The sequence below is a fragment of the Crocodylus siamensis genome, chromosome 1 (assembly GCF_052110815.1).
Source record: "Crocodylus siamensis isolate JL-2025a chromosome 1, ASM5211081v1, whole genome shotgun sequence".
In the NCBI taxonomy this organism is placed as follows: domain Eukaryota; kingdom Metazoa; phylum Chordata; order Crocodylia; family Crocodylidae; genus Crocodylus; species Crocodylus siamensis.
In genome coordinates, this window is record NC_143395.1 from 214,539,382 (window position 1) to 214,557,307 (window position 17,926).

The following is a 17,926-nucleotide window of genomic DNA, read 5'->3' on the forward strand; positions in this document are numbered from 1 at the left end:
ATGTCTCTCCCAATACTACCCCCCACACCACTCCACTCTTCCCCCTTCCCCTTCCTCTTCCTTTTCCTTTCGCACCTTTTATATTCAGATCAATCACTCCACTTTATACAGTGTTCTGGGGTTGTCCTTTCAAAGCATCTGATGAAGTGAGCTCAAGTTCACGAAAGTTTGTGGTCTCTCTATATGTTATTTAGTTAGTCTATAAGGTGCATATCTACTCTGTCTTCAGGCTGCTTAAAACCATGCCTTTTTGGCTCTAAGCTATGAACTGTTGTTAGGATGGAGGGGTGGACATGGGCAGGACTGAAGAAATTAACTTACAATGTCTAGCCATTTAGACCTTGAGGAACAAATAGGCTGGGGATATGTTTTGCTGTGGAGCGGCCTTGAATTAACCCAGTTCCTTGGTCTATATTTGGACCTTGTGTTTAATGTTATTTCAGGAGTATTTTTTATAGTTTTGTGACTTTTTTCAGTTATTAAAACATAGAAATGAAATGTCTATAAAAAGAAATCCCAGTCACCACAGCTACCAAAGCTGGAAGTCTAAGTCACAGACAGCAGCACTCACTCTGCTTGTCTTGCCCCTCCCCACGATGCAGTTTAGAGATTAACCAGGTCTGTAAGCAGAACAGCTTAGAGGAGGAACCCAGGCTTAATGACTAAATGTCTAAACCTTTCCAAGAGACCGTGGCACTCTAATTCCTCACCAGGCACCCCTCCCAAAAGGAATAAAGATATGCAAATAGAGGCACACTGCTCTGCTGGCAAAGAGAGAGGGGGAAGGACCAAGTTTTTATTTAGGCATCAGACTCAGGACCCTGGAAGAGCTCAGGAGGGGGTGTTTCACTTTAATATATAATTCTAAGGGCAAGAAGACTGTGAGACGCACCCACGCCTTGGCTCACTTGGCAGTGCAGCTGAGGGCAGCTCAGGCTGGCGGTGATAGACAGAGTGAAAGGAAAGCTGACCTCCTGACTTCTTGATGGAGCCCAAGCTTTTTGTGCTGCTGTTGCTTCAGGCAGGTGAGTACAGATGGTGCACCTCTGGGAACTCTCTGTATCCCTCCTCAGTGTAGGCAGCTTCTCTTGTTACTTGGGCAAGATGTGCTTCATTAGCATTGTCTGTGGGACTTCCCTCAGGCCAGCTTTCCTCTGCTTTCTAATAGGAGAGAGGCTGTGTGCTTTTACCATAAGACCTGCACACACAAGGAATGTGTGGGAGACTGTTTCTCAGGACATTCCTCTGGGATCAAATGCACATTCCTGAAAAAGTAACAATCAGAAGCCTGTGTAACACACAGTAACAGGACTGCCTCCTTTTTAACAGTTGCTAGTTACCTGAAAGCCTGGAAATGAGACAGTGTAATGCGGGGGTATCTAAGCTGTGACTATATTGCCATAGATGCTCCATTGCTGATAAAAGCACAACCTTGCAACCTGTGTGCCTCGTAGCTACTCTGGTACTGAAATTAGGAACAATGAATCATTGAGATGTTGGTGTGGCACTTCCCTTCCCCTGATCGAAAGTTGAAATGAAGCCCAAAATCTGCCACAGAATTTTAAAGAAAGTCATTAGCATAAAAAAATAATAGTGAAAAGCTTATTCAAACCTGGTGTGATATCACATCTTGTCTTTGTAGTATGGAAAGATGCTTTTGCAAAATCCCGTTCCTTACATAGGAGAGGACTCATTGAATTGTCTGGCACCATAACGTGTGGCACAGGACGCTCATCATTGGCATACATAGGCTATGGATGCTACTGTGGTCTCGGAGGACAAGGCTGGCCTAAAGACAAAACAGACTGGTAAGAAGAACATCAGGTATACACCCAAGTGTAAGTCTGCAGTCTCCCTTAAGTATTCCTTCAGGGACACACATAACCCTCCTGCTCCTATATTGCCCATAGCAAACAGAGGAAATTAGTTCTGTAGATGTGGCCTGTGTTATCCATGTAAGCCATAAGCCCACATTTACACAGGACGCAGACTGCGCAGTAGCTCGTTACTACTACACAGTAGTGTCACATGGCATGAAGCATAATGCAACACTACTGTGCAGTAGTAATGAGCTACTGCAGTCAGCATCACCAAAAAGCCATTCGGGGACACCAGTGCGCAGTAACTCCGGTTACTGCACAGTCATTTAGTACTTGTGTATGCAAATACTAAATGGGTGCGCAGTAATAACTGTGCAGTCAGTGTCTTGTGTAGACGCAGTCAGAGAGACACAATTGAAACCTGTCTCACAGGAAAACTGCCAATGAAAAAATGAGGGTTTGGGTATTGATCTGCACTGACAGAGTTATCTGGGGACCAGAACTCCTCTGGGTAGGGAGGAAGGAGTGAAGCTGTGGGAGCAAAACATAGTTGCAATCTGGAAAGGTCTGGTGAATGGAAACACCTTTTCTTTTCTCTCTTAAGAAAGAATCCCACGTTGGTTCAGGGGTGATTGAAAACCTTTGCTTTTCTCTATGTCAGTTCACCTTCAACAAGGAGATTCTGTCAGTGGAACAGAGCATTGTGCTGGGGTAATGTTTTCTCTTTTCTGACTTCTGTTCTTGTTAAGAAGTTATTGAGCTATTTATGTCCAAAAGCAAGAAGCAATATACAGTGATGTTGCTCAACTATTCCTTTCTATCTCTGGCACACAGAGAGGTGTATATTCAATTCCTTTTGTTTGATGGACTTCAGTCCTTTTGAGTGCCGTGAGCTCCAATCCTTCACCTGTGCAGTGCAGTGAGTCTCTGCACCCACAGCACAGTCCTTCTCTAAACCTTGACGTTCCATTTATCTAAGATCAATAAGCAAGGGGGCATTTGCCCTTAATTTCACCTTTCTTCAGGACTGAAAGCAAGTGAGAGTTTGTTTGCAAAGGGACTTACGGCACTTTTTCAAAATATCCAACTGTTGCAGACACTTCATATTTCTGTAACATCCAACAGAGTGCAGACTGAAAACAAGTAAGGAAGAGATGTTGCAGTCAGTAGACGCCAGTTTCTCTGCTGATGTAAAGGGCAACATTTCCATGAAAGAGTTGAATTGATCTAGTTACCCACAACTTGCCTCCAATGTTGCCCTTATTAATCTCCTTTTTTAAAGATTCCTTTTATATAATAGCTTGACTACTAGCTGTGCCAGTAAGTCCATGGTTATGGATTGTTATATAGGCTAGTAGGTCAACAGGATTCTTGATGCTTCTAGTCATCTGCTTATTACCATCTATAACACATATTGGAGTAACATGTTTAGAATATCTGTCAATCATCTCTTTACCCTTTAAAAATAGAACCTTAATATGAAGTGTGACTCCACTGATTTTAGGTGCATATATTTTGGAAGCTGGGGGGGGAAGGAGGGTTATTCAAGATACTGAAGGCCCAACTTGCTGAGGGGTTGGACATCTACAAATTCAACTGACTCTGGGAGATACTGATGCAATGAAAATCAAGATCCAAATCTCATTCCACTTTTTAGTTGTTTAACTGGACCTATGTACCTAAATGTGATCCTGTTGCACCCTGCTTGAGTCCCTGAAAGAACATTAACATGTTTACTTTTGTAATACACCATCCTCTGAGCCTTACAACTAAATCGCAAAAAGCAATGCGGAAGAGGATACACCCATCTCTTGCATTGATGATTTTTCTAGGATTCAAGCAGGATAGAAAATGATCACATTTAGGTACCTAATCTACAGAAAAGGATCTGACTTTAAGAGTAAAACCTGGGCTATTCATAAATCAATGGACTTTTGAGATTCCCTTTCATAATAGGACCAGGATTTCATACTAGTGACACAATCTGGATGCCTAATAACTGGAAACACATAATATGAGTTGCCACTTTTAAAAATGTAACCTTGACCCTTGAATTACAGGTATTCGTGACCCCTCACTGATCTGCTTTGTTGCAGAAACAGAATGATTTTTATCTGGTGTAAATTTGCATAATTCCACCAGATTGGGCCTTACAAGTTTCTGTCTCATGTTTGTTAGAGCCAGGGTGTCACACTCACTGCATGCCCCAGGCTGGATCCAGACCATAGGTTCCTTGCTGGCCCGGATTTAGCCTAGACCATGGGGTGGCTTTGATCTGGTGCATGTGGAGGCTGCAGCTACTTTGGCTCTGGTCCAGGGCATGCGGCAGGGCCAGCAGCAAAGGAGGTAGAGCAAGCATGTGGGCCAAGCAACTGCTAGCCATGTTGGCGGCAGTGGCAATGGGTCAACTAGCCATCAGGTGACCAGGGCTGTATCAGACCTTGTTCCCTTCCTGCTGCCCAGGGCCACGTCCATTGGGCCATGTCCCCAAATTCTGGAACAGGCCCTGCCCTACAACTTCCGGTAAACTGCCAGTTGCTCAGGGGGCCAGATACAGCGGCTCTGCAGGCTGGATCTGACCCACAGTCCCTATGCTTGACACCCCTGTTAGAGGAATCTTCTGGGTGTCCCTTCCTGAATATACCTTTGTAAAAAGGAACGTGTGCCATCACTAGTTATAACGTACATGCTAATTGCAGTATTTTCCATTGAAGGTAAAAAGGGGTATACTTACCTTGAGCAGTGAATGTTTAAAATGACTCGTACTCCTGACATTTCAACTTTTGCCCTCAACACCATTGGAGAAGGTGTAATTTCCTTTTCCTTAAGTCAGGCAGTCTGTCTAGACAGAGCTAAATATGGGAGATGTAGACACTTTTGATTATACAAAAAAAGAGGACTCTTTCTAGGTAACTTGTTTGCAAATGTTGTTTACAAGCAACAGCACTGCTGTGTTATTCTGGTAATTAAAATTTCCCTTTTCTTTCATTCTCTCTGGCTCCCTATATACATACTGGTTCACATTCTAATTAGAACGTGTCAGAGCAGACTCAATTAATCAAATCTGCTCTGCATTCTAATTATAATGCTCCAGCATGACCTCACTGTCACGGGTATAAACTCTGACACATTTAAAAATTGCTGCAGGGGTGCTTTATCTAAACCTAATTGAATGAGGTTTAGATAAAGTGTCCTATGGCCATTTTTTAACATGCGGGGACTTAATACATGTGACAGTGAGGTGTTTTAATTAGAGTGGCTCTCTGGGAATGACTCTAATTAAAATGTTCCCCCCTGCACCCTTGAGCATGTGTATAGGCAGCCTCTGTTCCTTTAGTTAAACCAGCATCACCTTTATATGAGATCAATTCACTTGCTTCCCTTACTCCACTCTGCTAGACATTTTATGAATTTCCAGCAAGCTTTAAGTACTGTTTAAATCCGAAGAACATGCAAAAGTCCTGAGCAGACATGCCTAACTAAGGGCCTGATCCTGTGAGGTGCTGAATGCCCAGAATAACCATTCAGGTCAGTGGGTGTTGAGGAAACTTAGTTCATTCCCCAAGGTTCTCACCACCCTGAGGGCTGGGCTCTCTGTGAATGAGTCACCCACCTTCTGCAAACACTTGCTGTCAACGCAAGGAGGGTGAGATTTTCCGTTCTTGATGTGTGGTTAAAACCTCAAAAGGATGGGCAATGGTTACTGTACTGGTAATGTGGCAAACAGGAGGTAAAGAATTACCACCAGTAATGTCTGTGCAGTGCCCTTTTGGAACTATCTGGTCTTTGCTACCCAGTAAGTGCTGCCGATGTTCATCAGTGCAGGTCTTCTCGTGCAATACTCACTGAACAAGCAGTTCACCGGTGAAGTGAAGCTTTTAATTATTTCAGTATTTCTGACTAGTGCTTAGCTGTGCTCTGATCCTACTGGCTGGTGCTGTGGCCTTTGGTATAATGAAGGAGTAACAGGTTGTTATAAGCCCAATCCAGACTCAAGTGTGGAAAAGAAGAGTATTTCCTGAGCAGAAGTGGCTGGCTGCAGTTGTTAGATACAGGCCTTGGGTGTTTATCCACTTCACAAGGGGCATCTTGCAACTGTGGGCCTGGGACAGAAGAGAGCCAAGAAGAGAGCCAGCCTCCAAAGGCCTTAGCTTTCCTCAACAGATGCAACCCTCTGATTTTACAGTCAACTTAGGGGCAACTGTTTCCCTCATGCAGTGGATGCTTCTCTTTAGCCCCTTCTTGTCACTCTCTGGTGGTTTCTCTGTCTCAGCCTACTTCCTTTTTCTCCACCTCCCCACTACTCATCCTCACTCCTCTTATTCTGCCCTGTTCTTCCTTTTCCTTCTGGCTCCATGCTCCATTTCTCTTGAACCCTGATTCTTTGCTTCCCTTCTATTTGCCTGCCTGCTTCTCATCACTCAGGCCCTCCACCATGCACTGGTCTTTCTCCTCCCCAAAGGTTAAACACTACTCTGATCCCTTCAACTCTACCTACTTGACCACTGGCCTTTGCCCCACCTCTCACACTGCTGTTGATATTTACTCCCTCTGCTCTTTACTTTTGAAAGTTCAGAAACAAAACTGGGAAGGAAACAAGAAATTATCACCCCACAATTCATCACTGCCACTATAAACCTGGCAGAACTTTCTTCCTCTGACTCTCACATCTTGGACCCTGTGAGCACCTACATTTAGCCATTAACAGTAGCTGCATTCTTCGGTGGGAACACAGAACCTAGGTCTGAATGCTGTATTAGGTTTTTAATGTGGAAGATTGCAATCTAATGTCCTAGGGAGGTTTGGCCATTTACCGCTTAAAATATCATTGCTAGAATTCTGAAGGCAGTGAATAGCATCATTGTAATTGCAGTTGATTTCATCTTTGCAAGCCTGAGATGAAACCTGGCATTTATTTTGCAGACAAATCTGTGAGATGAAATTGCCAGTCTTGGTTTTGATTTTTAAACACCCTGGGCCTTGAAAATGAGGACCATGGCCTTGAACGTGACCCAACAACCTATGGAGAAGCAGTGTAGGGAATACAGGGCAGGTTTGAGGCACTCGCAGGAACCCGTGTGCGTGAGGAAACATGCCACAGTGTCCTCCCTCCTCTGGCTGCACAGGCCCTTATTAAAACATGCAGACATTCTGCATGAAATCTCTCTTCTGAAATGTTTCAATCTAAGACTGACCACAGAGCCCTGTGAAAAAACAACAAATTCACTTAAAATAACCTGTGACAGTTTGTACTGTAGTGTGGTGAGCACATACAGTTGAATTCCCAAAGTCCTGAGCTAGTGTGGCAAGTCATGTAGCATCTTACTGAGTTAAGAGAATATATATCCCTTATTAGAGTGAGAATTAACTCTTTTTTGTCAGCAAAGGCTAGAGTCCCTGCATAATTTATTCCAGTAGCTTCATGTGGGGTGGGCATATGGGGCATGTACCCAGGCCCACTTCTTAATGGGTGAGGGTGCCATAAAGGTGGATGTGGAGGGTGCCTCACCCAGGGGTACTCACTGCCACCAGTTCCCAGTGTGCTGCTCCAACTGGGTTCCATGTGCTGTGGGGGGTGCTGGCTGGAGCACAGGGTGCCTAAGTGTAGGGCTAGCCGCCAGGCAACCCCAGCAAGGATGCACTCTGCACCCCAGCTAACCAGGGAGTGGCACATGGAGATGGAGGAGCAGGCATGCTGTGGCATGTGGAGACAGGGGAGCAGCCAGCTCAGGGCTACTTGCTCCCCTGTCTTGGGGCCCAGTGTGCCTCAGCACAGAGCTCCGTGTTTGTCTTGATGCATGCTATTTTGGTGTGCTTTGTTCCACATTTTCTTCTGGGGTTTTTTGGTCTGGTTGGTTTTTTTGTGTGTGGTTTTTGTTTTGTTTTTTGCTACCAGGAAATCCTGGTAGCAAATTTTGCCTGGTGGTGAATTAGCAGTGCCATGAATGGTTTAACATGCAATGCATGTGGTTTGTGGCACTACAAACCACACATGCCTGTATGTGTGGACGTGGCCTGAGAGTGAGCAAAGCTAGAAATTGCAGACTGGTGAGCTGAGTTGCTTGCAAATGAGCGCAACAACCTTGGCCAGGGTGATGGGCCAGGGAAAGTCTCCCCAGACACAGGTGAGAGGAAGTTATGAACAGGGTCGCCTGCAGAACATGGGAATGGGGCTGGCTCCATGGACAGTGTTGTGGTAAGCAGACTTGGACCTGGCTCCCTAGAGATGATAGGGATCCTCTTCATTACTGTACAAAAAAAATTTACACCCAGGAATCATTTTTGCCTCCAGTCCAGGGCCAGAAATCCCTCCAGGAATGCTTGCTGCAGAGATCATTTCAGACACTGGGTTTCTTTACTCCCTGGCACCAGGGACCTCAGCAGGGACCTCCCTAACAAGTGCATTTTACTAAGCACACTCTTTGTTGATACATTTCCCCTCCTGCCTCAGCTAGACCTATATTTCCTCAGCTTCAAGCCATTGCTCTGGATCTTAATAGCCAAAGAAGCTATGTTCTTTGTTAGTATCTTGCAGCACACGAGCTTATTTTCAGTTATGCACTCTGGGCTGAGCATAGGAATATGTATTGAGAAGGAAGGGTGTCTTTAAGGGCATCACCTTTGCTCTTTGTAGTGTCCTGGACTTGACTGAGGGCCTACCTGGCTATTGTTATAATTAAAGCAACTCTGAGGTTTCTCTAAGCTATGCTTATGGCTCCCTAGGGACTGTGGACTGTTGAGAACTCCTGGAGTAAATAGAGCTCTGGCCAGACCTCTCTCCTGGCGATAACACAAGCGCAAGGTTGTCTACCATAGAGCCATGCTTCTGGCTGTGCACAAGCTGGGGAAACTCCTTGAACATTCCCTAGGGCTGGTGATAAACAGCTTTACAGCACAAATAAATCAGGACCAGGGTCAAGTCTTTGCCTGCTCCAAGCAGTTGATAAGCTTGTATCTAAGTCAGTGATTCTCAACCAGGGTGCTAGAGCACCCTGGGGTACTGCCAGATCTTTTGAAGGGTTCAGGGATGTGTGATGAGATAAGTGAGACATTAGGAGATAAGCAGATAAAATAAGCAGATAAGCATAGGCTTGGGTTTTGTTTTGCCTGGCTGATCCCCAATCCCCACTGCTGTGCCCCTGTGCAAGGACATAAGCACTGTGATCTATAAATTAGTTTTTGAAAGTGGGTTCATTTCAATCACTACTCCATTTGGGGGAGGGGCAGGCAGCATAAGAGGTAGGACAATTCTAAGTTGCCGCCTTAGGCCATGTCCAGACAAGCGTGGCCGCATGGTATGTGGCACTGCAAGTACATTTGTAGAGTCATATATTGCACATTTAGATGTTCTCCATGCTACAAGGGAGCACAGCCCATGCGTGTGCTGCTCCCCCTTTTTAGATATCCAGGGGTAAAAAAAAAAAAAACATGAAAAAAAAACCAGGAGCAGTGCATGCACAGGCAGTGTGCACTGCTCCAAAGCAGAGCCAGGCCACATGAAGCTGCACTCAGGCTGCTGGCCTGGCTCCATGCAGCAGAATCACCACTGCTGCAGCCCCGGGAGGCTCCCAGGTAAGGCTGATGGAGCCAGCCCATTGCTGGCCCAGCCTTCCCTACCACCCCCAGGGTGATTTGCCACATGCCGAAGTGTGCATGGCACAGGCATTCCCCGGGGACAAGTCCAAACATCCACATTTGTCTGGACACACCCTTAGTGTGTATCGCAGAATTGCTAGTATGGACTGTCAGGGACTTGAAATTGGGTGCTGCTCGGTTTACAAGTTATGGAGGTGTATCTTGAGTCCAATGAGGGGTGCTTTGAGTCCAAAAAAGGTTGAGAACCACTGATCTAAGTGTATGTAAGGAAGGGCAGCAAAGTCTAATCTATTCTTTTTTCTCATTAATTTCTACAGTAAGTTCTACAGCTTTGCTGGCTTTTGCTGCATTGACAGAGCACTTGCCTGAACAATAGAGAATTTCCAGTCAGAGCAGGGTGACATTAGACAATTGGAGACATGATTAGTTCCTTCAGAACACTGAACTCCTGAGGTATGCTGTGAAATACTTGAGAAAAGCAAACAGCCACAGCCTGACAGACATAACTCGGTTTCTTTGTTGCTGAAAGGTGTTGCCACAAGCATGACTGCTGTTATGACAAGGCAGAGCAGGAAGGCTGCGACCCCAAGATGCAGAGATATGAATGGATCTGTGAAGGCAACACGGTGGTGTGCGGTAAGGAAGTGACTGCTTTTATTGTGTGTCAACACGGGTTAGTCCTTTGTCCTAAGGAGGACAGACTAGCATGCATGCTTCATGTGCGTTGGGCTTAACATCATTGGTCAAGGTATCAAACTAGATCAGGCAGCTACTAGGGCTGTGTGAAACAGCACCGTTTCGCTTTGACTTCTGTTTCGACATTTCAGTGGGACAGTGTTTCGTTTCAAGTTTTGTTTCCTTTCAAAAGCACTGTTCCAGGGGTGCAGGCAGACCAGGGCCCACCCCCCCGGGAGGAGTCCAGCACAGCCCCCACAGGGGTGCAGGCCGGCCCCCAATCTGCCTGTCACAAGACAGGAGACTGCTACTGCCAGCTGGGACTGGCGCTGAAGCCAAGTAAGCCCGGCTTCAAAACTCAAAAAGTTTTGAAACTTCAAAATGTTTTGAGTGCCCTTGTTTCTCTTCAAAGCTTTTGAAGGTTTTTTGTTTCGATTTTGCTGTTTTGAGCTCCAAATGCATCAAAACAGCTTTGAAACAAAATACCCAGTGAAATTTCGCACAGCCCTAGCAGCTACTTTTTAAATTCATCTTGCCCCATCTCCTAGCCAGTGTAGCTGTGCTGACAAAAAAGCTGTTTGGATGCTGTGACGCTATCAAAAAAGGCTTCCACCAGCTTTGTTGTGGTCACTCAGGAAAGTGACTGAATTAAGCTAATAGAAGAAACTTGCTGTTGCTGTGTATCTACAAGGGGGCTCTGCTTACCTAGTTATCCTGCTTAGCTATAGTGGCAGCAGCTTTCTGATGTAGGCAAGCCCTAAGCTGTGGTGATGTGCAGCGAACAAATATTAGTAGTGTGGTATGGCAGCATAGCCAGCAAGTCCAATAAAGGAACTTGTGAGGCTCTGTTTTTCCTATAGGGGCTGCCAGGCCCCTTGGCAATGGATTCATCTCTGTGGCAGTGTTTTACTGCTGTCAGGGCTACACTGCTCCCTTGAATAGTAGCAACTCTGACAGCAGAAGCCACCTTCTGCTGACAGAGCTGTACCCATAATGGAAGGGAAATTTTGCTAGAAAATCTTTTGTGCCAGCCTTACAGCCCCAGAACCTGGTGCAAGAAACAAGGGGGAGTTTCCACTTTTGTAGGGAAAATCATAGGGGTTGGGGTCACAAACCAATGGGCCAAAGGGAGGGAATAGGTAAAAGATAAAGGAACTTTAACAACTGTATTAATGTATACTCAGTACTTTAATTTCCCCCATACACCCCTGCAGGTGTCCCCAAACAAGCCTTTAGCCCTGCGCACTCAAGCAGCAGCCTGCAGCTGCCCCCAAGTCTGAGTTCAGCTCTTCCAGTCCATAATCCTGGCTAGCCAAGCCAATGGGATCCCCAGCTCCACTGTACACTCCTCATGCAAGACTGGCGAGGTTTCACGTGCAGGCTCTTCTTTCTTCTCCCTCTTCCAGCCTAAGGCTTACTCTTCATTTTCCCCCTGGCCCCCAGCCCTGAGGGTTTCTGGGAGTTGTAGTCCAAATTAACAGTCATCACAGCTCCGCAGACTGCTCCCACTTCCACTTGCTGTTACATGCATTACTCATTGCATTGTGTCAACTGGAGGGTTTGCCTTTTTATGCCCTGTAGCTGACATGACTCTTCTGGCACTGCTTTGGAAGGTAGACAAGTGAAGACGTACTCACTGTGTGGCTGTTACAGTCGAGCCAGCAGACAGGGATGAAACAGATTTAGGCTAACTCTTGAAGCTAGGCCAAGTCCCTGATGGCCCACACCAGCAGTTCTGCAATGCAGAACAAGGTGGCAGTTTAGAATTTCCTTGCCTCTTTATGCTACTCCTCCCCCAAGGAGGAGCAGGGATTGAAATGATGTCTTTCCTCTTCTAGAGGTAAATGCCCCATCCCAAGCTAGAGCCCAACAGGCTTTGCTGGGAGATAAGGGGTACAGAGAGAAGTGACACTTTTCATTCAATATGGCCATAGAAAACAGTTTATAGGTGTGACCAAACACAAGTGCATGGCTGCAGATAGCTTCAAAAACGGCCTATTGGGTGAAAATATGATCCTTCATTGCATGCAGTATCAGATAAAGACGTTTAAAAATGTAGCATCTGTTGTAACTTGTGTCTACCAGCTCCCAGCCTGCAGCTGTTTTCCGAATGGGAGGGGGGGAAAGGGAGCAAAAGTTCAGTTTGGGGGGTTTTCAGCCCCCCCGGGAGGATGGGGTGGGTATATTGGAGCCCCTCCCGAGGTACTATGGGAAGCTGGCTGCAGGCTCCCATTTGGTAGCTAAATTCCCCTCCCTCCTTGAACCAACAGTGAACTTCTGTTTGGTCTGGAGTGGTGGTGTAATTCAGAATGCTTTGAAAAATCGTTCTGAGTTACAGCTGGGAGCTGCATTTCTGTCTGCACCCATAATGTCTGACCTAGTTCAAATCAGGGAAAAGATTTAATTTCAGGGAATGCAAAGAAGACTTAGAGGAAACATATAAAAGAAAGCTAAAAGCAGAACTGTTGATGGTATTTAGGCTATGAATAAATGCATTGCTTGTTGGTAACCACAATATAAACATGAATATTTTCTGAGGAATTAAACAGAACCTCCTTTTACTGGGGAACTTATTTTCTTTGCCTTTTGCTACTATATCACAGTTCTGTTTGCTGAATTAAAAATGGTGATGCTGTGTTTTTTTTAGTTCAAGTGCATCGCAATGTACATTTCTTTTTGTCTCCTGCCTATTTGCATGTGAGAATGGTTCTCAGGAAATATTTGAGCATGTATGAAATACTTCAAGTTGTGAGGCCCAACAGAAAAACAATTCAGTTCTTGGAATAAATGCCAAACCAAATGGTTTTAATTATATTAGACTCATGGCACTGGGTATGGTATTGAGACAACACAAGGAGTGGAGGCAAGGAGGAAGCAAGGCAGAGACAAAAGCAGAAAAGGTGACTAAAGAAAAAAAATCACCTAATTTCAATATCCCTTTTTTGCTGTTTATATGAGTGGAACTCAGCCCTGTGCAAAGAGTCCGCAACAAGGCAATATTTAATATTTCACCACTCAACGCACAATTCCAATACCTTTATTACATAAAATAGCATCTTATGACCCCCCCCGGGTGTGCTTCTTGTGGGTCTAATTCAAAGCCCATTGAAGTCAAAGGAAAAAAATATCCAGTATTCAGTGGTCATTGGAAAAACAGGACATTTAAGTGCCTAAGTCCACATAAATGTCCAATAAGTGGAATAAGATCTGATTCTAATTCTTCACTGGGTTTTATTCTGCACCTTGCAAAGCTCTGGAAGAGATTGGCACATTTCACTTATCCTTGGATACCACCGGCAAAACTGTTGAAATTCCAATGTGCAAACACATCAACAGGAATCATAGAAAGTCTCATTTTGCTTGCAGACTTTTTATTAAAAGCTATACAGTGTGAGAGGATAGAACCCAACGTGATCCTCACATGACAACTTGAATTTGCAAGGCTGGGGGGAAAGAAAACACCTTTTACTTATAAACGGCGTGCATGTGATACTGAAATCATTGAGAGACAGTGAAAATGGAACTTGTGACATGATTTTCACTGAGTCACTTTTCAGAATAGAAGCGAAGTATAATCTAGGTAGCTTCTGGGTAAGTAAAATTCTAGTTAAAAAAGAAGACTATGGTGCAAATTTTCATAATTTGGGTGCTTTGGGGGATTTTTTTGAAAAGCCGAGGCAGTCAGCATTAACGATGGCTTTGAACGGTTAGATTGTTTATAGTAGATTGTTTAATTTACTGATTAAAAATGGCAAACTGTAACAGTAAAAATGTGGGTGTTAAAATTTTGAAAAAAACAGAAAGATTTTATTTCAGTGTGTTCAAAAGAAAACATATCAGCTTTCTGCTTTAAAATAATGACTTTTTGGGGGGAGGAAAAGGGATTCCTTTTTGAAAAGCATAAAATAAAAGGGTGAAGTAACCCAAAAACTAAGCAAAACATTACAGGTCAAATATAATGAATATTTGATTTGGTCACTGAGACAAAAATCCGTTATTTGCCTCTCCCTAGCCCATTCAATGATCATTCCCTACCGGTTTCTGAATGCAGCCCGTTGTCAGCTAGGTATGACTTTCTGATGGTCTCAGCACAATTTTAACCAGTTGCCCTCCATTTTCTTTTTCTTTTTCCAGATAAGCTGACAGACAGGTGTGAAAAAATGGTGTGCCAATGTGACCAGGAAGCAGCCAGCTGTTGGGGTGCAGCCTCCTATAACCCAAACTTGATCTTCTGGCCAGATTTTTTATGTGGACAAAACCATCCCACATGTCATTTTACTCCTATATGAAAGGAGAATATGACTCATCTTAGGAATTTCTTCCCCCCTCCTAATTCTTTGACTTTGGAGACACTGTCATTAAAATTGTTCATCTTTTGTCAAAACTGATGATGTGAAGGAATTCCTGTCAGCATGGGAGTGGATTGGGGTGGTGAGGAGGTTTGTTGGGAAACAGGTTTGGTTATACATCCTCTCAGCATTTCAAATTAAGGACACAATCACAGTTCTGCTTTCTACCATTTGCTTGCCAAAAATTGAAGTCTTCTACACTGAGGCATATCCCCATTCAACAGAAGATTCCAAATTGCAGTTTATAAATATGAAGCTTTAACAATAATCCCTGGCTCGCTTTTTCTTTTACACCCACCCACAGGCATCTGGCTCAGGCAGTCCCAGGGGGCATCACAGCCACAGAGGGAAGGACTGGGTCCCCGTGCAGCTTATGCAGACAGGCAAGCTCCAAAGCAATGCGATGCTGCGGCTAGTAAAGCGACCAAAATGCTGGCGTGCATCCATAGATGCTTCTCGAGCAAATCCCGGGACGTCATTCTCCCCTTGTACTCGGCCTTGGTGAGGCCGCAGCTGGAGTACTGCGTCCAGTTTTGGGCTCCACAATTCAAAAAGGATGTGGAGAAGCTTGAGAGAGTCCAGAGGAGAGCCACGCGCATGATCAGAGGTCAGGAAAACAGATCTTACGATGACAGGCTGAGAGCCATGGGACTCTTTAGCCTGGAAAAGCGCAGGCTCAGGGGTGATCTGGTAGCCACCTATAAGTTTATCAGGGGTGACCACCAGGATCTGGGGGAACGTCTGTTCACCAGAGCGCCCCAAGGGATGACGAGGTCAAACGGTCACAAACTCCTGCAAGACCGTTTCAGGCTGGACATAAGGAAGAATTTCTTTACTGTCCAAGCCCCCAGGGTCTGGAATAGCCTGGAATCGGAGGTGGTTCAAGCACCTACATTGAACACCTTCAAGAGTAAATTGGATGCTTATCTTGCTGGGATCCTATGACCCCAGCTGACTTCCTGCCCTTTGGGCAGGGGGCTGGACTCGATGATCTCCCGAGGTCCCTTCCAGCCCTAATGTCTATGAAATCTATGAAAAAAAAAGATCAGGCTTGCCGCTTTTTTTTCTCCTTTTTGTGGAGCCTGCCTTCCCGAGCTGCTGAAAGACTGCCTGTACAGGCTGCCTGCACAGGCCCTGAGCCGCACAGAGAACAGTACTTTGCTCCACAGCTGTAGGGCAGCAAACTAAAACTCCTCAGAGGTGTTTTAGTTTGCTCTGCCCCAAAGTCATTTAAGGCACATTACACCGCCAAACAGTGACAGCGCATAGGGGGTGCACAGGGGTGCCCCTCCTGCAAGTGCCAGCTGGGGAGTGGGAGTGCAGATGAAGCACTGTGCCCACTTTCGGGAGATCCATAGCCACTTCCTGGTTGTTGCGATTGGCCATGGCCCCTCCTCTCCCCCAGTTGCTGACTGGTCCCTGGGAGGGCACGTGTTCCCCCTGACTAAGGTGGCACCAGTTGCCCATGCTGCCAAATGTGCCAAATGTGCTAATTCCAGTGGCTGGAATTAATTGCACACTACGCACAAATGCCAGCACCATTAAAGTGGTGCAAGAGCATTTAACCAGCTTTAAAGTGTTGTGCACACATGCCCCTTGTTTTCGTCTACACATGCCCTTTGGAAATAGATGGGAGCCCTGAATTATTGGTTTTAATTCCTTCCCCATGGGATGATATATCATCTGTCAAAATGGGTCAGTCTGGAAGTACAACATGCATTTCTTTCCTGGAGATGGGAAGTGAATCTGTATCTGCTCTGTCTTAACTGTTACTGCTGAGAGGGAGAAGGGACCTCCTGCCTCTCATGGAAGTGGAAACTTCAGTTTACTTCTGGAAGAAGTCCTGTCCACTCCAAGAAATTATCATTTATAAGGCTTTTGTCTTTGAAAGTAGTGGCCAATAATCTCTTCTGCATCTTCCTCTTCCACAGGGTGGAGAATCTCAGAGGTGAGAGGAGAGTCACATTTGCCATTTTCTACTGCAGGGATAGTAACTGTTTTTGGCTTTTCCCAATGGCTACACAGAATGCTGGACTCACCAAAGCATATTGCCATGTTTCAAGCCTCACCTGCTTTACACCTGTAGCAGTGTTCCCTCTGAGCTGCGCAGCATGCACAGCCGCGCAGGTGTGCTCATGCTGTGCTGGCAGGCATGCCTGCGCAGCTACACACACCATGCAGTTTGAGAGAATGCTGGCCTATAGAGATTTTGGTGTATCCAAGACTGGCTTAAGGAATGCCTAGCCTGGGGCCAGCATTATTCATGTTAAAGGAATCAATAGAAAGCTTTATCTTTCTTTTTCATTTTTTTTTTAGGCTTATATTAAAATGCATTTGTTTTCTGCTTAAGTCCTCTCAGTATGTGAAATCAACACCCAAAAGGTCAGCAACCTACAGCCCATGGGCTAGATACATCCTGCAAAGAGATTGGATCCGGCATATGGTAGCATGGAATCAGTGGCACCTGGTGGTGGGGGCACCTTCTCTGCCATGCTTCATGCATTTCTCTACCATGTGCCACCCACCCCCTCTACAGTGACAAATGGCCATCTCAGCCTTCTCTACTCTGTGCTGAGGGGTGCTCTCTTGCTCCATTACTGCAGCCTCCACTTACTCTTGCTGCTCCCCATAGCTGCTGGTGATGGAAATTGGTAGCAAAGCTAAGTGGAGGCTTCCACTGGGGGGTGTGAGACCAAGAAAGCAGCCCTTGGCATAGACCAGAGATGGCTTTGTAGGGCAGTGGTTTTCAACTGGTGTGCCATGAGAACTGAATGTGAATGACCTGAATCTGATTCAGATCCGCTCCATGTACCACATCAAGGTCCTGGGAAGGATCCAAATCGGATTCAGTTCATTTAGACTCAGCTCCTTCAAATTCGCTCCTTGTCACATGTCAACATGCTAAAGCCAATTCAGATCCTTTGTGGGCCCTGGACACAGAGTAAACCCAAAGGAACTGAATCGGGACAGTGGGTGGCGCCCCCATGAAGGAACAGGGAGGTGCAGTGCTGCAGTGTGGCTCTGCCCATGTAAATGCATGGGGAGGCAGGCTTGGCACCACTGGGAATCACCTTAGGAGGGGGAAGGAGCAACCGCCAGGCCCAGTCCTGCCAAGATGCTGGGTGCTGAGGGGCCACGGCTGCCCCTAGAGTTGGGGAAGGCCTGGGGCAAGAGGGGAGGCCTTGCAAGCCCCATACAATACCTAGCACTTCCCCCCAGGTCCTTACAGAGGCACCACGTTAGGTTCTGTAAGGCTGGAGGCACTGGGTGCCTCCCAGGGGCACTGGGTGTTGGTTGCAGCCAGGCTGGGGGTGAGTTTTAAACTGGGCTGTGCCAATGTTCTTGCTGGTACCAGCCCTACAGCGTCCTGGCTGGAGGGTCTTGCCTCTCTGCTTAGGGTCAGACCAACACTGCACTGGGAGCAGGAAGGGATTTTACTCCCACTCAGACTAGTGCAGAGTGAGTGGGGTTTGCCACCTTCTGCAG

At 45.9% G+C, this 17,926-nt stretch overlaps 1 protein-coding gene across 1 annotated transcript; it reads left to right on the forward strand.

The window, feature by feature from the left end:
* The first annotated feature begins 753 nt into the window (after window positions 1-753).
* LOC149874119 (phospholipase A2-like) lies at window positions 754-14,649 on the forward strand. The gene is made up of 4 exons (XM_090031586.1): window positions 754-1,025; window positions 1,643-1,808; window positions 9,946-10,052; window positions 14,226-14,649. The coding sequence occupies exons 1-4, from the start codon at window positions 986-988 to the stop codon at window positions 14,378-14,380; spliced, it is 468 nt and encodes a 155-aa protein (XP_089887712.1). The 5' UTR covers window positions 754-985; the 3' UTR covers window positions 14,381-14,649.
* The last annotated feature ends 3,277 nt before the right edge of the window (window positions 14,650-17,926 follow it).